The following is a 23681-nucleotide window of genomic DNA, read 5'->3' as shown; positions in this document are numbered from 1 at the left end:
ACCTCAAACTGACGTCCCAGCTTCAAAATGCAAAGATCTGAGCAATAAATGTCATCTTAACCACCCTGTCTACCTGTGACATAAATTTCAAAGAATTATGTACTTGAACCCTTAAGAGCTCTCTGTTCTACAACACTGTCCAGGCCTTACCATTAATTGTTTAAGTCTTGCCCTTGTTGGTGGTCTGAGATTAATAATAACTTATTCTAAGGTAATTTTATTACCTTAAAAATATTTCTTAGGAATGCTGCTTAAAATACGTTGCTTCATTAAAGACTTCTCAGCACTTGAGAGATTGATTATAGCTTCTCTCTGGAATGACTTCCAAGCCCAGACTGAAAATGAAAGTCAGAATGTGGACAGTTCTCCCTCCAAACTGAATGCTCCTCTAATATCGTCCTCTCACTTGGAATCATGGGTATTGTGGTTTTTAAAAGCTAATGGCTAATGACAAACCAATATATTTAACATCTTCCAGTAAACAATACTAACACACATTTTCTCTCAATTTCATCACAAAATCGATCACGTAAACTTCATTTTAAAGGCCTAAATCAGATCCCTACTCAGATCATGCTCCTCCAATGAATCTAAAGCAAGGCCTGCACATTCTGTCTACATCTCATTGCATTTAGGAAAGGGATCATCCTCATTGTCCGTCTCTTTAACTTCGCCAGAATCAACATATCCTGCTTGAGCTGTTAGTATGAAAAGGGTGCCCCGAAGTCCTCATACACTGAACAATCTGCCAATTTTAGTTATATATCCAGAAGGACTCTTACATTCCACTGAGCAGCTTTTCTTCCATCCCCTATCACCAAATCACCCGTGTTTTTTTCCTCATCTATTAACCCCCACCATTAAATCTGATCAGGGCAATAAAATCAGCCAAGCATCTGATTCACCCGCAACTGAAGCAGTCTGAAAAACTCCCAAATCTCTTGCATCTTCTATTATGTTTAGCTGATACCTCAATAGATTCATGTGCTGAATGATCTACCCTCGTTCCAACACTGGTTCATATTACACTGCAACATTATGCGCAAAGTTATTTTATGGGATGTGGGTGGTGCTTTCAATCTCAAAATAGCCCTTAAACTACCTTCTCAAATGGCCTCACCAACTACTGTTTAAGAGTTGACCACTTTGCTGAGGGTCTGAGGTTGCAAATGGCCTAGGCCAGGATAAGGATGCCAGAGTTTCTTCCCAAAAAGGCATCAATAAATCACATGGGTATTTACGCCAATTGATAGTTTTATGGTCATTGTTACTGACATTAATTTTCAATTCCAGGCACGAGACTCAGTACCAAATCCTGATGCATTCCACTGGGTAGGAGGCAAATTTTAAAGCATTCTTTGCCTGTATTTCTAAGCCAATCTGTGATCCACCTCAAGTATGACCCTTGATACAAATGAAACTTAATTTTAGCATGTCTCTAATGTGGCACCGAGGTATAGTACTGGATGTTCTTAAAATTGCAACAATGTTTGTAAGCTTTGTCACACTGTACTGATTCTGATACAAAATTGTTGTTTCAGTTCAATCTATAAAAAGTGCCTGGGTTATTTTTACTGCGCTTAGAAATCTTTGATTGTGTTATAAGGGAAGAGAATGTTTTTTCTTGTTTATCTTCATTTTCGTTGTTAATATAACTTTTGTTGTGTTTTGTTGTTAAAGAATGCAACTTTGCATCCTTCTATTTTAGTCAAAGATCACTTTGGGAATAAGAAACATTACAATCTACCTGCCTAGGTGTCGGCTGGGGATTGGACTTGTCCAGGTCTGACATCAAGCTGGGTATTACCCTATAATAATCAGAACCACTAGATCATAATAATTACAACTGCATAGATAGGTTGAGCTGAAGTTGGATAGAAGCTGGAACCATCCAGTTGAATTGAAGATGCAGGACTCAAGGTGAGAAGATAAGGAGACAGGATGTTAGTGTGGAGAATCTCTTGCCAAACTAAGTCATATAAGAAGGAAGGCAAGATTTCAGAGAAGCATCTTGTAGCCTTCTGGAGTTTAAGTGCTGATTGAGCAATTTCCCAGAGTTGGTTTTGAGTGTCTACTCTAACATTTTCTAGAAGAATTCAGCAAGAAGCTGTCCAGAGAATTTTTTTGAGAGAGTCCTCTTACTGAGATATCAGAAATTAGAAAAACAGACCAAAGTAAACTAAATTTTTCAGTCTCTTAAAATTAGAACGGTTAGCTTTAAATATTGTGTTAAAGGAAATGGAAACTCTAGAAAAATAATGCTAATAAGACAAATTTTCTTCTGCTGCATTTCAAGCCTTCACAATGCGAGGTTAAAAAAACCCACTGCCATCACAAAATCCTGCTGCCTCTGCAAGACTTTGCTCAGTACTCTAACAGCACGTCAATCCTGAGAACTTGCAGCTCTGCAGACCTGTTCATTAAGTTTTTCAAATACAAGTTTAATATAAGATATGAATTCAATCCCATTTTCGATTACGTGAGAGAGCTTATTCCCCTTACTCATTTAAAAAAAACTTTTATTTTTAAATTGTGTGAAGTGTTGCGTCAGCTGGTTTTCCTGTGACAGCCCATCTGTTCAGATGAGGTTTTGATATTGTTATTGGGTTTTATATCAGCGTTCGCATTTAAATGAGGAGCTCCAAAGTGTTTTAAGGGGTGCAGGGGGTCACTTTATGTATATGTAAAGGTGTGAGAGGAGAAAAGGAAAAAAAAAGCCAATTGCTGAGGAATTTCAAATCAAGAAGATAGATTACTCTACATTGTCTCCTGGGAGTAACTAATAGTGCATCATAAATTTAAATGAAATGAAAAGCAGCTGTCTAGGCAAAAAAAAACCCGACATGGACAGACTTGAGCATTCAGAACTGGGCTGCTCATTTTAATAGGGAACCTTTACTTTAGTGGTTTAAACTTTTCATTTCTGATCGCTGGCTGTTTCAGACAAAGCAGAAAGAAAGATATTGCAAATACATTCAGTTCGCTATCCTCAACCAGACAAGCTTTATTTTCATTACAAACAGAACTTTATCGGATTACATTCTCCAAGACAGTTATTTCACATTCGCTGGAAAGGCTTCAATGATCAATCAGCAAGTGCACGAGTAAATGTTTAAGATTAATAAAGTTCCAAACTATGACTTACTGTCAAGCTAAGCACCTCTGCTGCTAAGTGCATACCTGCTTGTAAAATTGAAACATGAGGGGTGGCTTTATGGTGATTTACTCAAGTACTATCAGTGTTCCAGCTGAACAGTACTGAGTAAACGTCATCCCCTTCAAGATAGGAAACAATGGAGGATAAATTAAAAACGGTCCTGTGGACCAGTTATTCAGCATGAAAGTAGGATTAGATGCCTCAAATGTTTACTTTCCATATGGGATAGGGTGAGATGTCTATTGGGAGTCCCATTTGAACAGATGAGAACTGATAATGCTGGTGAGGGGCATTTGTTTAATGTCAACATTTTTTAAATAGCTGACCTAATCAAAGAGATTATGATCAAATTTTACATAGCAGCATAACCCATTCATGCAACACTCAATGTGTTCTGAAGACTGGATACCAAACTAGGCCGAAATTAAACAAGTAAGCTTTTACCAGCCCAGTGGACTAGAATGACATTTAGGCCTTCCCCAGGAAGAACAGAGATAGTGGGATGGAACATGGCTGAGCAATGTTGGTTATAGATCACTCTTTGAAATCACAATGGCAATTATCAAGACTATCAAAGATACACAGTTAAAAACTGCACATATCAGGTCAAATAATGCACCAAGAAGTGCAATCAGTTGTTGAAGGTCAATAGATTCTTTAATGGCTGAGTCAAGTAGGAAAAGAAAACAGGAGTTATTGAGGCAAAGGAGGACACGTCAGTAAATGTCTCCTACAGATGGTACCAGAGGATGAGAATCTTACCATTGGCACTTGATCCAGGCCCAAAACTTTCAGTTTTTCCTTCACTTGATGAGCAATCTCTCTGAGGTAAGGCAGCGAAAACTCGGTGAACTGCTCATTTCCTAGATGCCCGGCATGAGATTCAAAGACTTGCAGGGCCTATAAAAGAGACAGCGATGAGAAATTCCAGTAGGAAGGAGAACAACATTGAATTTTTACATGAGGATCTTTGGAAATAATTCTGGATAGGCTTAGTAACATTAGGGATTGAGAATTATTGTGCAATTTATGATCTCTCAACCTCCAATAAAGATATATCCATCTATCATTTTCAATATAACCCACAGATTTTGCATTCTTATTTCATTGAATAACTTCTAAATATCAAGGGTGTGGCACCTCAAATGGTAAAGGCAATGAATGCCAGCAAGATATTGTTGAAGGCAGTATAATGAAGGCCTGATCGTCATACAATCGTCACCAGACATTAGCCAGCCTGACTAACTTTATCTCTCTAATCTAAAGACACCACATTCACACATTCAATTATCTTTCATGAAATCAGTTGATTGGTTCAAGGCTCACTCTGTATTCAGAGTACTTTGTTCTTTGTGGTTTAATACCACACTAGGAAGTCAATGTTCACTTTTCATGCAGAAGGCTGGATGTTATGCATTGATAGGATATTTACTTGTAGCAGGCAACATAAATTTACATGGTGCTTTTACAATAGTAACAGGCTCCAAGGCCTTTTAAAGAGCATTATAAAAGTATGATATGAAATCACATAAGGGGGATTTGACAAGATGATGAAAATCTTCACCAATTGAGGAGATTTTATGGAGTGCGATGGAGGACAAAAGTAAGATAGAGAAGTGGAGAGGTATAGGGACGGAATTCTTGAGCCTGAGGCTTAGGTAACTAAAGGCAAAACCACCAATGGTGGTGCAAAGAGAAAGTGAGGACTGCAGATGCTAGAGATCAGAATCAAAAAGTTTGGTGTTGGAAAGGACAGCCGGTCAGGCAGCATCCGAAAAGGAGAGTTGACGTTTTGAGCATAAGTTCATTCCTGATGAAGAGCTTATGCTCAAGATGTCGATTCTCCTGCTCCTTGGAAGCTGCCTGACCGGCTGTGTTTTTCCAGCACTCCACGTTTTGACAATAGTGGAACAAGTACTGGTCAAAGCGTACAAGGGGAGATTGAATTAGACAAATGACAAATCTTGAAGATGATGCTGCACGGGATTAGAGCTAGGGAGAGGAAAGGCTACAAAGGGATTTCAAAACAAAAGACGACAATTTGAAAAATCAAGTTCAATTTTTCTCTTATCTAATGTTCATCTGTGCATAACTCGTGTAAGGCACACTCAATGTGATTTAAAAACACGAATAATGGTGAATTGTTCTTCCTCCTTCTAACCTAATGGTACTGGAGATGTAATTGCAACTTTTTTCTTTACACATTCAAGGGATGAAAAATGTGTTGCTGGAAAAGCGCAGCAGGTCAGGCAGCATCCAAGGTGCAGGAGAATCGACGTTTTGGGCATAAGCCCTTCTTCAGGAATGAGGGCTGAAGAAGTGCTTATGCCCGAAACGTCAATTCTCCTGCTCCTTGGATGCTGCCTGACCTGCTGCGCTTTTCCAGCAACACATTTTTCAGCTCTGATCTCCAGCATCTGCAGTCCTCACTTTCTCCTACATTCAAGGGATGTGGACATTGCTGACTGTACCAGTATTTATTACCCATCCCTAATTGCCCCAGGGACAGTTAAGAGTCAATCACATTGCTGTGGGTCTGCAGTCACATGTCAGCCAGACCAGGTAAAGATGAATTACCATCCGTAAATGACATTAGTAAACCAGATAGGTTTTTCCAACAATTGGGAATGGATTCATGGTAAGACTCTTAATTCTGGATTTTTATTGAATTCAAAATTCCACCACCTCCCATGATAAGATTCAAACCTGGATCCCCAGAACATTTCCTGGGTCTCTGGATTAACAGTTTAGTGATAATACAACGAGGTCATCACCTCCACTGCTATCAGATGCAGCAGTGGAGCTATCAACCTTTACCGTGGATCAAACCTATAGAAATGTTTAGACTTTCAGGTCCCTAGACAAGCCAGAGCTACCTCTGCACATATTTTTTTTGTGAACTTGAGGGGTACAAGGGTTATGGGTAACAGGCAATAAAGTGGAGATGAAGCTAAGGTCTGATTAGCCATGGCCTTACTGAATGGCAGAGCAGGCCCAAGGAGCTCAATGGCTGACTCCTGCTTCTACTTACATTCTTCAAATGCAGACTGATAAGTCAACTAAAAATCCAATTCTTCACAAAATTCTTCGAAAATTGTTCAGCCAAAAATATCAAAGCTACTCACCAACAACGAGAATGGAGAAACTATCTTAGATCAATCAAGTGATTGACAGAAGCTGACTCAGACTGACAATATCCCCATATAGACAAAGGTAAGTCAAGAGATACATTTGTTAATTCACCTGTTGATAGAGACTCATGTCACTGTAGCAATGCAGCCAAACAAAGATGGGTAACCCATCAATTCAGACCGGTACATGGCCAAATGGTAAAGTTCAATACCTGCTGGCTGGCCACTTGCAACTCTGCAACTTTTGCTTGATGTTTGTTTCATGTATGCAGTATTCACCATATTATACATCTCCATGTAATGATGAGCACATCAGTAATATATTCCCAAAATGCTGATGTGAACAATATCAGCAATTCAATGAACAACTATTGCTCCTGGAAGAGAGCTTAATGACTGCAGTACCTTTACCTTAATATTTTGACGCATGTACTAAATGGCTCCACTTCAGAGAACAGTAAAATAAATCAAGACCAGCACGGCACTATTGAGATCAATCACCTCCAGTAATACAATTATTTAGCTTAAGGGTACTGCAGCTGCAAAGGTGTATAATTGTTATGTTGTGTACCATTTACAACAAGGTTAATTTTTAAGATTAAACACAAGTAATACAAGGCAATAGTTTGGGTTTTAACATCAACTTTCCTCAGGAGGAAACAATAAGGCTCTTAAGATCCAAAAGATCTTCATGAGCGCGTGAAATGCTGCCATCCAGTGGTGGTTTTGTAGCATTGCTAGTCCTGCCAATTGAAACTAAAGTTAGTTTTTTCACAAGTCAAAGTCTCCACATAATTTTTTTCAAAATCAATTCCTAGACAAAAACAATAGATACTCCAGGGGTCTCTGCATCCAGAATGAGAAAAGGATCTTTACAGGAGAAAAAGCAACTGAAGCCTAGCGATTTTGTGGAAATTATAGGACCATTTGTTACCTGAGCACCTGATGTAACTTGCCCCACCAGATAGTCAACAATCACATTAGTTAGAATTTTCAGCAGCTTATGACTAGCCTCTGGAAACTGGTACAGCCAGCGTTTTGCTTTAGCCATTGTATTTGAGCCACCTCCTTCAATCATGTAAGCCATCAATGTCCACTAAAAGGAGAAAAATAACCATTAAATCACTGTCATCATTACTGTAAAGAAAGATTAGGTAAAGGCCACGGGCTTACATGCATTTAAAATGATTACAGCGTCACCCATCGTAACAAAAATTTCCCCCAAGTGATATGGGGAAGACTGGGAAAGTTTAGTGTGCACTCACATTATACCATTCTATAGATATCATGTATTTCACTTGAGTTATCATTATACTATGTAGCAATATCCAATTGGTCACCTTAAAAAGGTGATTTTTTTCTGACTAAGTCAGCTGACACTGGTCTTAAATATCTCAATTGTAATTGATTGGACTCACAGGAAGACATACATATGGTATAATATTTCATAAAACGATAAAGAAACGTGTAATTCACACATTGAACTGCTATTGGGTTCCAACACATTGGATTTTACAGTTTATAAAATAAAAGTTTGTAAATTCTACAAGCCACATCAGCTGAAACATCAAACCTCCTTTCGTTGGTTTAATTTCATGGTTGAATCTTTCACCATGCAAACATGGCATAATTAAAACATCATTAACGTCAGGATCTTTCCCCAACATACCGGGGCTCCAGAGAAGCCGATAAGAGGCACTTTTCCCTTTAGTTCGTAGCGGGTTAATTTTATAGCCTGGAACACATATGCCAGCTCCTGTGCCACATCTACATTCTCCTGCAACTTGACAAGATCCCCAGGCTCGTTCAGTGGGTCTGGAAATGTTGGTCCTTTTCCTGGAACCATGGTAACCTCCATCCCCAATGCCTGAAAAAGATTTTATCCCCCCAAGCATTTCATTATTTGAAAAATATGGTGTTCAGAAATAAAAGAAAAGCATTACCTATACTTAATAACATCATAAACAGATACAGTCACATTTTAGCTTGGCAAAACCTGAGTACTCAGCAGCCAAATCCCAGATTTTTTTCTCCACTAGCTCAGCTGTTGTTCAAAACTAATCTAAAATGGTTTAAAAAAAACTCGACAATAGTATCCTTGATTCAAATCTTCAACATACCTGAACTCTTGTTCAGATATTTTCTAATTATCATGTTCAGTGTAGTTATTACTGGAACAGACAAGACTTAAAGTCATGCTCCTGGCCCAGAGGAAGGGGCACTACCACATTACTCACTTGCAGTGTCTAAGGAGTTGCTTTAGACAGAAGAAATAGCTGCTCTGTAAACTTGCAGGAGCATCCTTCATCAGCAAATGGTAGCACTGTTAAACCATACTCTCTGGCTTAGTGAAAATTGCTTTTTAATCTTTGTCTGAACCCCAGCCACATGGGTAGCAATACAATTGACAAATAAAATCTCACTGAATTTATGATATTGCTTTTGGGTCAGCAATGTACTGAGTTAGAGACAAATGACACATGTGTGAGATTCTATGGGGCAAGTGATTATAACGTGGGGAGAAATTGCCATACTTCAATTAAGGAGTGGTCTAAACTGAGGTAAAATCAGATTATTCATTCGTACAGCGCAACCAGGAATAAGGAAGAAAACAAAACTAGCTCAATCTATAAAACCTCAATGCTTCATGGTTAATAGATATATATTTATGCAATGGAAAGAATCGCAGTTCCATACAGACATATGTGTTCCAAATGCCCTACCTGGGGTATCACTAGAATGTCAGAGAAAATGATAGCAGCATCCAGCGGGAATCTTCGAAGAGGCTGATATTGTAAACAGGAAAAAGATGTTAGTTATATAGTTTGATGACATACACAACCCCAAATTCAAGAATGATCACAAAATTTAGTAGAATGAGGTTTTACATTCACAGCAAGGTGGATAACCATAGTTCATGGACAGGGCGCGCGCGGGGCGGGAGAGGGAGCGCGCGCGCGCGCGCGGGGCGGGGGAGAGCGCGGGCGGGCGCGGGGCGGGGGAGAGCGCGGGCGGGCGCGGGGCGGGGGAGAGCGCGGGCGGGCGCGGGGCGGGGGAGAGCGCGGGCGGGCGCGGGGCGGGGGAGAGCGCGGGCGGGCGCGGGGCGGGGGAGAGCGCGGGCGGGCGCGGGGCGGGGGAGAGCGCGGGCGGGCGCGGGGCGGGGGAGAGCGCGGGCGGGCGCGGGGCGGGGGAGAGCGCGGGCGGGCGCGGGGCGGGGGAGAGCGCGGGCGGGCGCGGGGCGGGGGAGAGCGCGGGCGGGCGCGGGGCGGGGGAGAGCGCGGGCGGGCGCGGGGCGGGGGAGAGCGCGGGCGGGCGCGGGGCGGGGGAGAGCGCGGGCGGGCGCGGGGCGGGGGAGAGCGCGGGCGGGCGCGGGGCGGGGGAGAGCGCGGGCGGGCGCGGGGCGGGGGAGAGCGCGGGCGGGCGCGGGGCGGGGGAGAGCGCGGGCGGGCGCGGGGCGGGGGAGAGCGCGGGCGGGCGCGGGGCGGGGGAGAGCGCGGGCGGGCGCGGGGCGGGGGAGAGCGCGGGCGGGCGCGGGGCGGGGGAGAGCGCGGGCGGGCGCGGGGCGGGGGAGAGCGCGGGCGGGCGCGGGGCGGGGGAGAGCGCGGGCGGGCGCGGGGCGGGGGAGAGCGCGGGCGGGCGCGGGGCGGGGGAGAGCGCGGGCGGGCGCGGGGCGGGGGAGAGCGCGGGCGGGCGCGGGGCGGGGGAGAGCGCGGGCGGGCGCGGGGCGGGGGAGAGCGCGGGCGGGCGCGGGGCGGGGGAGAGCGCGGGCGGGCGCGGGGCGGGGGAGAGCGCGGGCGGGCGCGGGGCGGGGGAGAGCGCGGGCGGGCGCGGGGCGGGGGAGAGCGCGGGCGGGCGCGGGGCGGGGGAGAGCGCGGGCGGGCGCGGGGCGGGGGAGAGCGCGGGCGGGCGCGGGGCGGGGGAGAGCGCGGGCGGGCGCGGGGCGGGGGAGAGCGCGGGCGGGCGCGGGGCGGGGGAGAGCGCGGGCGGGCGCGGGGCGGGGGAGAGCGCGGGCGGGCGCGGGGCGGGGGAGAGCGCGGGCGGGCGCGGGGCGGGGGAGAGCGCGGGCGGGCGCGGGGCGGGGGAGAGCGCGGGCGGGCGCGGGGCGGGGGAGAGCGCGGGCGGGCGCGGGGCGGGGGAGAGCGCGGGCGGGCGCGGGGCGGGGGAGAGCGCGGGCGGGCGCGGGGCGGGGGAGAGCGCGGGCGGGCGCGGGGCGGGGGAGAGCGCGGGCGGGCGCGGGGCGGGGGAGAGCGCGGGCGGGCGCGGGGCGGGGGAGAGCGCGGGCGGGCGCGGGGCGGGGGAGAGCGCGGGCGGGCGCGGGGCGGGGGAGAGCGCGGGCGGGCGCGGGGCGGGGGAGAGCGCGGGCGGGCGCGGGGCGGGGGAGAGCGCGGGCGGGCGCGGGGCGGGGGAGAGCGCGGGCGGGCGCGGGGCGGGGGAGAGCGCGGGCGGGCGCGGGGCGGGGGAGAGCGCGGGCGGGCGCGGGGCGGGGGAGAGCGCGGGCGGGCGCGGGGCGGGGGAGAGCGCGGGCGGGCGCGGGGCGGGGGAGAGCGCGGGCGGGCGCGGGGCGGGGGAGAGCGCGGGCGGGCGCGGGGCGGGGGAGAGCGCGGGCGGGCGCGGGGCGGGGGAGAGCGCGGGCGGGCGCGGGGCGGGGGAGAGCGCGGGCGGGCGCGGGGCGGGGGAGAGCGCGGGCGGGCGCGGGGCGGGGGAGAGCGCGGGCGGGCGCGGGGCGGGGGAGAGCGCGGGCGGGCGCGGGGCGGGGGAGAGCGCGGGCGGGCGCGGGGCGGGGGAGAGCGCGGGCGGGCGCGGGGCGGGGGAGAGCGCGGGCGGGCGCGGGGCGGGGGAGAGCGCGGGCGGGCGCGGGGCGGGGGAGAGCGCGGGCGGGCGCGGGGCGGGGGAGAGCGCGGGCGGGCGCGGGGCGGGGGAGAGCGCGGGCGGGCGCGGGGCGGGGGAGAGCGCGGGCGGGCGCGGGGCGGGGGAGAGCGCGGGCGGGCGCGGGGCGGGGGAGAGCGCGGGCGGGCGCGGGGCGGGGGAGAGCGCGGGCGGGCGCGGGGCGGGGGAGAGCGCGGGCGGGCGCGGGGCGGGGGAGAGCGCGGGCGGGCGCGGGGCGGGGGAGAGCGCGGGCGGGCGCGGGGCGGGGGAGAGCGCGGGCGGGCGCGGGGCGGGGGAGAGCGCGGGCGGGCGCGGGGCGGGGGAGAGCGCGGGCGGGCGCGGGGCGGGGGAGAGCGCGGGCGGGCGCGGGGCGGGGGAGAGCGCGGGCGGGCGCGGGGCGGGGGAGAGCGCGGGCGGGCGCGGGGCGGGGGAGAGCGCGGGCGGGCGCGGGGCGGGGGAGAGCGCGGGCGGGCGCGGGGCGGGGGAGAGCGCGGGCGGGCGCGGGGCGGGGGAGAGCGCGGGCGGGCGCGGGGCGGGGGAGAGCGCGGGCGGGCGCGGGGCGGGGGAGAGCGCGGGCGGGCGCGGGGCGGGGGAGAGCGCGGGCGGGCGCGGGGCGGGGGAGAGCGCGGGCGGGCGCGGGGCGGGGGAGAGCGCGGGCGGGCGCGGGGCGGGGGAGAGCGCGGGCGGGCGCGGGGCGGGGGAGAGCGCGGGCGGGCGCGGGGCGGGGGAGAGCGCGGGCGGGCGCGGGGCGGGGGAGAGCGCGGGCGGGCGCGGGGCGGGGGAGAGCGCGGGCGGGCGCGGGGCGCGCGAGCGAGAGAGAGAGCGCGCGCGAGCGAGAGAGAGAGAGAGCGCGCGAGCGAGAGAGAGAGAGAGCGCGCGAGCGAGAGAGAGAGAGAGCGCGCGAGCGAGAGAGAGAGAGGGAGGGATTGGTTAGAAAGACATAAAATATTGATTGAGCAATAAATATTGTATGGCACATTAGGATCTTTTATGTCCGCCCGAAGGGACAGGCACAATCTCAAGTTTTACACCTCATTTGAAAGTGGGCAACTCCAACAGTGCAGCACTCAGTCAGACTTGAAAGAACAGCTGACTTACGAAATAATAATACTTCCACTGCATTACAGATGATACCTGCCCATTTGCTCAAGAGCATGTACTACTTGTCTGCCAGGAAAGGTAGAGAGCTGTTAATAAAGCACACAGTATTCTTGGCTTCAGTAACAAGGAAATACAATAGAAGAGCATGGAAGTTTTGATGAACCTATTGAGGATATCAGTTAGAGCTCAGCTGGAGTATTGTTCTGGGTGCTAAACATTGGACTGTTGTGCTCGGAAGAGGACAGGGCTAAAGATTGGTTAGAAGTTCTCAAAACTACGAAGGGTCTGGATGGAGTTGGTAGGGAAACATTGTTACTGTTCCTAAAATTATCAAGCACCAACTGGTGCAGTTCTAAACTGTTTTGCAAAAACAGCAATTGCAAGGTGAGTAACACTTTTTCAGACTGGTTTAGGTCTGAAATGCACTGACTGGCTATGTGAGGGGGCAATTCAACTGAGGCTTTGAAGGCGGCATTAGATGATTATTCAAATCAAAACGATGTACAGGATTTCAGGAAAAATGCATGAATTTCACACTAACCTTAAATGTGCAGAATGAGGGCTTTCTGCCTGTAACAATGCAGTAATGCTGCAAGGTACAATGGTACAAAAGATGTTACAGATATTTAGTTAAACATCTGGCTGAAGTAATGTGTTTCATATCATTTCCCAGTTTGTTGCAGTAGCCAAGGATGGGAAAGACTGTTTTCTCTTCCCTTCAATTCAGCTGTTTTTCCAATTGTTTTCAGATAATTGGAGCTTAACTGTCCGATTTCTTAATTCAACTGCTGGAATTAATCTAAAGTCCATTAAATGCTTGAACAACTTACCTGCAATGTTAGTTCACAGCTAATTGCCGGAGTGCGACAAGCTGTGAAGAAATCCTGAGTTGCTCGTGTCTCTCTGAATTCTGCGGGAAGGGACAGAAGTGTCCACAGTTAATACAGGAATTCAATCACCAAGAAATAACTAAAAGATCTCCAGGGTCAATGCCATCACAGCTTATAATGTCACTTCTCAATTTATATTGCTATCTGAAGAGGTGTGGGGAGGAACAATGGGAGCTGGTTTTGTGTCTGCAATTTCCTAAATGGAGAGTATCCAGTCTTGATTATAATATCCGCAGGAAATGATGATTCTTTCTATGCACCACCTAGTGGTCAATTTATCACTCAACGAGAGACTGGCCAAGTTTTGGGAACAATGGCAAGATAATCAAAATGCTGACAAGAGCACTTTGGACCAGGAGGGAGATAGTCCAAATGGATAAGGAGAACAGAAGGCTTACCATAATAACAGGGGCCTGAGTAGCCAAAAGAACATGTTGCCTACTTTGTGACTGTTTCAGGATGTCGTGAAGCAGCCACTTAGGGGTGCTAAGAACTAATTGGCGTGATCCAGCAAGAGATGGAAAAACAAGAGAATGATATTCTGCCATAACTTGTATAACATCTTCGCTCCATTTCTCTCTCAAACGGCACAGCTCAAATCATAAAAAACTCAAAATTCGCCAGATCTGTTGCCCCATCCTCATTAAGCGGTCCAAAGTGAAAGCAAAATTATTGTTAGATCTTTACAGAAATGTTCATGTCAGGTTTTATGGGATACCATGAAGTCTTCAGAAAAACCATCAAATCCAGTTTAATTAGGTTAGGGCTTAAGTGCAGGTGCCAGGTCAGACCCAACAACAGTAATCAATGAGAAGATCTCATGTGTGTTGTTCTGAATGAGATATCTATTTTGATTCATGTTTCTGATACTTACCCGGGAGATATCTTCCTGCCTGCCTCATACACCAGACAGGGACATAGTCAGTTACCTTTCCCCATGCTGCTCTGAGGAATGTGTCATTTTTCAGTGGAGGAAAATTTTCAGAGCTAAAAATTAAACAATAATCACTTTCAGATAAATGTTAACTTAAGTACGTACACAAGTTGTTAAAATTTAATAACTTAGTAGATAAAAATGTTGTCAGTGTTAATAACAAATGGATTTCCAGTAAAACACATTCTCAACAACATTTACTCTTGGGCTCTCACACTTCATTGTAAAATGTGCATCATGTTATACTTTCTGTACTTGGAAAAAACATTACAGCATTCAGATCAATGTACTGAGAAAAAATAGCATAAAAATATTCAGACAATATATTCCAGTCATATCTTAAGGAGGTCTGTTCTCATTTAAGATAATTATATATTAGTGTCAGATTATGGAAATATTGCTCATCAATGCTGGTTGATCTCCTCTAGAGAAAAGCTTATAGACACAAGCTTATAGCTTTGCTGACAAGAGAAAATGAGTTGGTTGATCCAAGCCTCTGCTACAACAAGCTTATTGGGGTGAGTGAAATCTTTGAATGTCATTATAGATTATCCCAAACAGTTAGGTGAAATTGATAAATTTTAACTTTCAAAGCTAATGCTCTAGCAAGTGCTCCGTTGCTGTAGGGATTCAAAATTTGCCATAGCCTCCTCATCATGTTTCCCCTCTCTGCATTTCCCCATCTCACTCTCTCAGAAAACAGCAAGTAATTATGATTATCAATGAGCATGTACAAGACTTTAGTTGGGCCCCAGATGAAATACAATGTGCATCTCTGGTTGCCTCATGAAAGGAAAGGTGTGTTTGCAGTGGAGGGGGTGCAGAGGAAATTCACCAGGATCTGGTCAGGGGTGGTGCACTTTATTTAAGAGAAGTTGGATAAGCTTGGATTGTTTTATTTGGAGCAAAACAGGAGGAGGAGCGAGTATTTAAGAGGTCAGAGAATCATATAGCATGGAAACAGACCCTTCGGTCCAACTCATTCATGCCAACCAGACACCTAAATAAATCTACTCCCATTTGCTAGCATTTGGCCAATATCCCTCTAAACCCTTCCTATTCATATACCCACCCAGATGCCTTTTAAATGTTGTAATTGTACCAGCCTCCACACTACTACTTCTGGTAGCTTATTCCATACTCACATCTTCCTCTGTGTGAAAAAGTTTTTGAGGTGCTTTTTAAATCTTTCCTCTCTCTCTTAAACCTGTGCACTCTCGTTTTGGACTCCCCCACCCAGGGAAAGACCTTGTCTATTTACCCTATGCATGTCCCTCATGATTTTATAAATCTCTGTAGTCACCCCTCAGCCTCTGACAATAGAGGGAAAATAGCCCCAGCCTATTCAGTCTCTCCTTGTAGCTCAAACCCTCTAATCCTGGCAACATCCTTGTAAATCTTTTCTGAACCCTTTCAAGTTTCACAACATCCTTCCTATAGCAGGGAGGCCAGAATAGCATACAGTATTCCAAAAGTGGCTGAACCAATGTCCTGTACAACCGCAACATGACCTCCCAATTCCTATACTAAATGCACTGACCAATAAAGGCAAGCATACCAACACCTTTTGACTATCTTATCTACCTGCAACTCCACTTCCAAGGAACTATGAACTTGCACTCCAAGACCTCTTCATGCAGCAACATGCCCCAGGACCTTACCATTAAGTACACAAGTCACGCCCTGATTTGCCTTTCCAAAATGCAGCACCAAGCATTTATCTAAATTAAACTGCATCTGCCACTATATCTGATCAAGATTCTGTTGTAATCTGAGGTAACCTTCTTTGCTGTCCACTATACCTACAATTTTGGTGTCATCTGCAAACTTACTAACCATACCTCCTATGTTCATATCCAAGTTGTTTATATAAATGACAAAAAGCAGTACACATAGCACCTATTCTTGTGGCACACCACCAGTCACAGGTTTCCAGTCTGAAAAGCAATCTTCTACTACCATCCTCTGTATACGACCTCTGAGCCAGTTCTGTATCCAAATAGCTAGTTCTCCCTGTATTCCATGTAATCTAACCTTGTTAAGCAGGCTACCATGAGGAACCTTGTCAAACTCCTTACTGAAGTCCATACAGATCACATCTATTGCTCCATCCTTATCAATCCTCTTCGTTACTTCCTCAAAAAACTCAATGAGACGCGATTTCCCATTTCGACTATTCCTAATCAGTCCTTGCCTTTCCAAATGCATGTAAACCCTGTCCATCAGGATTCCCTCCAATAACTTGACCACCACCGACATCAGGCATATCAGTCTATAGTTCCCTGGCTTTTTCTTACCACCTTTCTTCAATAGTGGCACTACATTTGCCAACCTCCAGTCTTCCGACACCTCACCTGTGGCTATCGATGATACAAATATCTCAGCAAGGGGCCCAGCAATCACTTCTCTAGCTTTCCACAGAGTTCAAGGGTACACATGATCAGGCCTCAGAGTTTTATCCACCTTTATGTATTGTAAGCTGTCTAGCACCATCTGCTCTGTAATATGGACATTTGTCATGATATTGACATTTATTTCCCCACATTCTCTATCTTACATGTCCTTCGCCACAGTAAACACTAATGCAAAATACTCGTTTAGTATCTCCCCCATCTCCTGCGGTTCCACACATAGGCAGCCTTGTTGATCTTTAAGGGACCCCTTTTGTCTCTCTAGTTACCATTCTGTCCTTAATGTATTTGTAGAATCCCTTTGGATTCTCCTCAACCCTATTTGCCAAAGCTATCTCACGTTCTGTTTTTGCTCTCTTGATTTCCCACTTAAGTTATACTTCTACTGCCTTTATACACTGCTTGGGATTCACTTGATCTCTGCTGTCTATACCTGACATATGCTTCCTCCTTCTTCGCGACCAAAACCATAATTTCAGTCAACATCCAGCATTCCCTACACATACCACCCTTGCCCTTCACCGTAACAGGAACAAACTGTCCCGGACTCTGACTATCTCATTTTTGAAGGCTTCTCATTTTCCAATCATCCCTTTACCGGTAAACATCCACTCCAAATACATTCAAAATTGGCCTTCCTCTGATTCAGAACTTAAACTTTTAGATTTGGTCTATCCTTTTCCATCACGATTTTAAAACTATTAGAATTATGGTCACTGGACCCAATGTGATCCCCCAACTGACTCCTCAGTCACCTGCCCTGACTTATTTCCCAAGAGAGATTCAAGGTTTGCACCTTCTCTAATAGGTACCTCCATATACTGAATCAGAAAATTTTCCTGTATACACTTAAATTCCTCTCCATCCAAGCCCTTAACACTATGGTAGTCCTAGACTATGCTTGGAAAGGTAAAATCCCCTACCATAACCACTGTATTATTCTTACAGACAACTGAAATCTCCTTACAAATTTATTTCTCAAATTTCCCACTGACTATTGGGGAAAGAGTCTATAGTACAATCCTAATAAGGTGATCATCCCTTTCTTATTTCTCAGTTCCACCGAAATAAATAACTTCACTGGTCGTATTCCCAGGAATATCCACTCTAAGCACAGCCATAATGTTATCCCTCAACAAAAACGCCATTCTCCCTTCTGCCCTGCCCTCTTTCTATCCTTCCTATAGCGTCTATACCCTGGAACATTAAGCTGTCAGTCTTGTCCATTCCTGAGCCACATCTCTGTAATTGCTATCGTTAGGTGCTTTTCCTGAGGTTTCACACACGAGATGCAATTCGGGCATTCCAACTTCTGCAAGCAGTTAAAGTTTATTACAACCTGTACAAGCTAGGTGACCCCCTTTGACCCTCTTCACAGGCGTGAGAAGTCAAGTCAAAATAGACCCCAAACAAAAAAAACAACTCCCTTATACAGGTCAGTTGGTAATGCTCATGGTAACTCCAGCCACCCCCTCCTCCACCCCATAACCATGTTACCCTAGGTACAATGGTAGGGTGAGGTCATCCTTGGAGAAAATGCACATGTACATGCCATAATCCTGGGGAATCGTTATGCAAATAATTTCCTGACTTCATGATTTCCCCAAGACAATGCAGGTGCGACATATCTAGCTTCGGAGGACGGCTATGAAATTATTTCTGAATGGAAGGGACTGAATGATAGTTTACTTTGATAATAGTAGCAAATGACTGTCTAAATGGAGTGGGAGTGATCTGCATTCCTGCATGAATGTCATCCCCACCCACTTCCAGAATGTGGAATCAGTGCAGTTTAACCCTTTACTATTACATTAATGCCCAGAGAGATAGTTCAATTTAATCTTTTAACATTACACTAACATGCCCTGAGTTCAGCCTTATCTGTTAAACTGCATTTACTTCAATGAATGAGGTCTATCAGTCCTACCTTGCTCTCTGCTTTATTCCTGTCTGCTCAGACTGCTTGGCTTGCTCCATTTCCCTACTATACCAGTCTCGAATTGATTTCTTTCCTCACTATCTCCCTGGGTCCTCCCCTTACAAATTTAAATCCTCTTGAGCAACTCCAGCAAATTTCCCAGTATATTAGTCCCCTTTCAATTCAGGTGCAATCTGCCCTTCTTTATAGGTCATTTCTACCCCAGAAGAGATTCCCATTATTCAAACATGTGAATCCTTCTCCCCAGCATCAGCTCCTCAGCCCTATCCTTCTATTCCTACCCTCACTAGTCCATAGCAATGGGAGTAATCCAGATATTACAACCCTTGAGGACCTCCATTTTAAATTCCTGCCTAACTTCTTGTACTACCTCCTCAGAATCTCATCCCATTCTCTTCCTGTGTCATTAGTTCAAAGGTGTAGAATGACCTCCTGTTCTCTCTCCTTCTTGAGAATATTCTGCAATCTTGATCCTGATGCCAGGGAGGCCACGCACCATTCTGATGTTTCATTGTTGGCTGCTGAAACGTCTATCTGTGCCTCTGACTTGATAATCCCCTATCACAACTGATCGCTTGAAATCTGGCTTAACCCTTGTTACATTAGAGCCAGTCTCAGTACTAGAGACTGCCAGTGCTACATTCTCCTGAGAGTCCATCACACCCTATATTTTCCAAAACAGCATACCTCCTTGAGATGGGGTTAGGCAGAGGAGACTCCTGAACAATCTGCCTCCCTGTAAACTCATTGCCTCAAACTGCCGTTCCAACTGATCGTGTGATCCGACAGGATTCGCAACCAATCACACATCCTGAAGACATAATCACCAGTAACATAGAAACTCTTCTCATCGAACAGGAAGAGCACATCACTCTACTAAAGCCATCTTTACATCTTAATTCATAGCCTCAGGAAAGAGTCTTACTGCTGTCAAAAATACTGCTCCAGGCTAACCTAGTACCTATGTTTTATATTTTTAATGTTTAATCAAGAGACAGATCTCAATAAAACATATCAAAAAAAACTCTATTCACTGTTGTAGATTTACAAACAAAAATACAATAAAGTTACACTTTTGAAAAGTCACTTAGCTGCTCCCCTGCTCAGCTCTCCCACACAGGTTTCTCCAAGGTGAGCTGTGAATTTTGCTGTTAATTTTTCTTACTCGACTCTGATGTCCAGATTCATGAAATCAATCAGAACTGACAGCTATACATATTCACTGCAGCTTCATTTCTGTTTGATTCACTCCCCATGTGGTTACTGCCTTTGTCTGCCTTCCTCCATTTTAAAGTATTGGTATTTTGATCTTTCTTTCCCTCAAAATTCCAAAACAATGCAACAGCTTATAAAACAGTAATTACCATTCCCAGATTTCGAGGAAATCAGTTCCAACACTAAAAATACCTTAAAAAGGAACAGTTCATACAACCACAACTTTTTTCCCATTCTCGATCTTGGATTATCCAGAATCCTTGTTGTATAAACCACTTGGGACATGGACAGGGTGAATAGTTGTTCCCTTAGTTGAAGGGTAAATAACAAGGGGTTTAATTTTAAGGTGAAAGACAAAAGGTTTAGAGGGGATTTGAAGAAATATTTTTTCACATGGAGGATGGAGGGATCTGGAATACACTGCGTGGGAGGACAATTGAGGTGGTAACTTCACAACTTTTAAAAAGTTATGTGGATCAGCACCTGAAATGTCATAACATTCAAAGCTATGGGGCGAGTGCTGGAAAGTGAGACTAATGTAGATTTAGCATAGCTTTGGGGGTACAGATGCGTTGCACTGAAGCACCTCTTCTGTTCTGTATGATTCCATGCTATTCCTCCACATAACAATTTGACGTTAGCCTGTATCTCGTCCTTACATTTAAACTTATATTTAGACTTCATAATATTTGCAATGTATACAATTAATTTTTGTACTTCAAAATTATGCCAAACATCATTCAAGGACTAAATAAGTAGTACAAGACTTTTGAATAAATCCTAAATTTTTGACACAATATTCACGCATATGATCATTGTATTATTAAAGTACCAACATACAATTAGTCACACTTCTGTACAAATGCAATGATTGGAAGAGTTTTATATAAAAATATTATTTAGGTCAAGCAGTTCAGAAGTAATTTTTTGACACTTCTTCCAAGGCTACATGTTTAATATCTGACATCATACAAACTTCCCTATGCAGTTAATAAAAAGGAAAACCCATTTGGAAATGCTTAAAATCTTTGAGTAGGAAATGTTGGATTGATTTTTTTTTCCAAATCATAAATATGGAAGTCAAAAATATATCAACATAAATTAACTCAAAGTAACCTCTGTAGTTAGCTGATTTAAGAATTCTAAGATTCCTTCAGCTGAAGTATACAGATGGCTTGTCTGTGTACCAAAGACCTTCTGTATGGTGAACTGGGGCTGAGTAACAATCTGCCAGATATCCTCACCTCTGCTACAAGGACATCTACAAGCAAGTAGTGAAGATCATGGATACTGCTGCAGACAACTGGGCATGAGAAGTGAGGATAAATGAAAACATCAGCCGACTGAGAAATGAGCCCAGAAAAAAAAAGACTACCCAGAGTGGAGTTCCTGAGCTACTTCAGGAGATGATCAACACTGAGCTGACCATCAAGGCACAAGCCACCACCTCACAAGATGGGAGGCTGCCAATTAAAAACATGTCACTTCCCTTTTAATTCCGACTAACACTTTCACAACATATTTAAAGTGAATGTGACAATACACTTGACAAACTTGTGAACTTAAAGACCAGAATATGCTGAGATGCTTTTCTGTTACATTATGACAGAGTTTTACCATGAAGAGACTCCTTCCGTTTTGAAGGATATGTTTGTGCACTTGAATTGCGTCTGAGCATTTCCAAGAAGCATCCAGCCTACAACAAACTGATCTTATCTATCAAAACAGTTGTCTGGTATGCTGATAATAGAAAATAAGGATATCTTTTGTTTCAGATAAGGGTGTGTTGCATATCAGCTAACTGCAAAGTCATTTATCCCTGGAAGCAGAAGGTGGTGGGTAATTACTGGAATTACACCAATGAAAGGCATAATTTAAGAGTTGAAACATATAGGGAATTACCCAGTAATCAAACTATTTTCAAATAAATTTACATTAATAAAATCACATAAAAATGCCATCATCACAATGATGGATTTTGTCAGTTGATGATCACTAATGCTACCTCTAACTGGCACAAGATGTGCAATACTAAACTAAATCCACAGATAAAGCTTATAGTGGACAGAATAAAAAGCTGCATATTGTGATATAATCATATCCTCAGGACCAGAGATAAACTATGAAATGAAGTGGTGTCTTGTCAAATTTCTAATCATTCCTTCAAATTAGAAGATAACACACCATCTGCTGAAAGACCAGAAAATTAATTACAAGATCATATTTGGCAAAGTCTGTCATTCAAGTTCCATCATCATGCAAATATCGTGGCTTTTGAATGCAGCACAGCATTGTAAACAACACAATAAAATACATAGGGAGTCTGCCAATACAGGAAATGTCAATCAGGAAGGTCGTACTCACCGTATTTGAAACACATTAAAAACATGCCTTTTTAAAAAAAAAGTCTGACATTTTCTACAGTCAATGTTTATAAACATTGACCGGCCGACTACAAACATTAACTATTGAATCCATTCGGGTTACATTTATACGATACGATTGTCATGGTTAAGATCATGGTTACACGACGCCTCTTCGCAGTTACATAACTTCACCGTGAAGGGGATGGTTGGCAGCTTTAATGGGAATACAGCCCAAAACTAATTTATGGGATTTTCTCGGAGTGGTCATCACCACCTTGAGAGTTATATTGTTTAAACAGTGAGATGGTTTTTGTTTATTAAGTTAACCGTTTTGTTGACGTTCGGGTAGTTGTGTAAAACTCTCAATGCCCGGTGACTGACTCGAGTTCTCTGCGGGACGGTTTGCAGCGTCCACTGCTGGGATTGAAACTTCGCCGCTCGGAGTTTTACAGCGTGCCCCGGCTCCTGCTGTTTAAACACCCGCTCTTACTTACTCGAAGAAATCGCCGTCCCCCATGTCGCTCAGGCTCCTAGTCTTCCTTTGCTGTTCCTACCCTGCAAGCCCCGGGCGGCGCCATGTTGGCAGGCCTCCACCCACGTGATCCCGTCCGGCCAATTAGCGCCGGCCCTCTGGCTGGGGGCGGTGGGCGGGAAGATCACATGATCTCTCGGAAGGACCTCCGTGGGGAGGGGGCCACGGCGCGCCTGCGTCAGGAAGCAGAGGGGAAGTCAGTAAAGTAAGTCCAGTCATGGTGTGGTCTGGGTTGGGGGGCGTTCAGAGGTTTGAAATGGGGCGGATAGATGAGGAAATGTCAAGTTGAAGGGTAACTGTTAGCAATGTCAGCAGGGAGACGGAAGTTGGCGAGTTTTGAAATAAATGCTGATCATGTTGTGAAAACAGCTGAGGGAGCCCATTATTTTGCAGCTTTGAATGTAAAGTGATGTTGAACATAATCCATGTAAATCTGCTGAAATCTGAGTTTTCAGATTTGGAATATCATTTCAACTTGAACTGTTTATAGTGGACCTTGACCTTTTCCTCCCTCAAACTCTTAGCACTGCCTTATTCAGTTATGTTTCCCAAATCTGGTTGGATGTGACCCTGAAAGTTCAATTGCATAATTTTAATTCTTCCCCTCCAATTGGCCCACCCTTTTTAAATAACGCTTTTCAAAGAAAGTTGTTATTTTTAAAAAATATTTTAATGCCCCTGTAATTTATTTTTCTTCCGTGTTGCTCTCATGACAACCCAGTGTTGTGTTAGTGTTTCACTGCCTAGTTTGTTTCTTTAAACTATCCGTGATCAAGAATTTGTTATGTGACAACAGGACGGACGGACGGGGGGGAGGAGTTAGATGATCTAAAAACTGAGATTTTACAATTTTGCTTGAATCACTCTCCTTTTCCCAACTTTTATGATGTATATGTTATTTTAAAATGCTCCAGTTCATACTTTTGTGAAATCTGTTGCAATTCTTAATGTTATTTGTGCACATATTACCATTGATAAGACCATAAGAAATTGAAACATAAGTAGGCCATTTGTCCCCTTGAGCTTGCTCAGCCAGTTCAATAGCGTTTTTGTCAGTCTGACTCTCCCAACATCCATTCTCCTACTTTTCCCTATAACCCTTGCTTCCAGTACTGATCTAGAATCCATCCATCTCAACC

At 45.8% G+C, this 23681-nt stretch overlaps 1 protein-coding gene across 2 annotated transcripts; it reads right to left on the bottom strand.

Annotated features, from left to right (window-relative positions):
• Positions 1 to 3835: 3835 nt before the first annotated feature.
• On the bottom strand, positions 3836 to 22651 carry urod (uroporphyrinogen decarboxylase). Of its 2 annotated transcripts, XM_043685910.1 has the most exons (8): positions 22505 to 22651; positions 14020 to 14132; positions 13086 to 13165; positions 12797 to 12844; positions 9012 to 9074; positions 7958 to 8155; positions 7223 to 7384; positions 3836 to 4057 (listed from the first exon to the last, which is right to left on the bottom strand). In XM_043685910.1, exons 1-8 carry the CDS (start codon positions 22525 to 22527, stop codon positions 3851 to 3853), a joined length of 894 nt encoding a protein of 297 aa, XP_043541845.1. In that variant the 5' UTR covers positions 22528 to 22651; the 3' UTR covers positions 3836 to 3850. The 2 variants fall into 2 exon arrangements, with proteins under 2 accessions (XP_043541845.1, XP_043541846.1); XM_043685911.1 differs by lacking the exon at positions 12797 to 12844.
• Between the last annotated feature and the right edge of the window lie 1030 nt (positions 22652 to 23681).

Source organism: Chiloscyllium plagiosum, unplaced genomic scaffold (genome assembly GCF_004010195.1).
Source record: "Chiloscyllium plagiosum isolate BGI_BamShark_2017 unplaced genomic scaffold, ASM401019v2 scaf_641, whole genome shotgun sequence".
Taxonomy (NCBI): Eukaryota; Metazoa; Chordata; class Chondrichthyes; order Orectolobiformes; family Hemiscylliidae; genus Chiloscyllium; species Chiloscyllium plagiosum.
The sequence above is the reverse complement of the archived record's forward strand: the minus strand, read 5'-3'. Positions and strand labels throughout refer to the sequence as shown.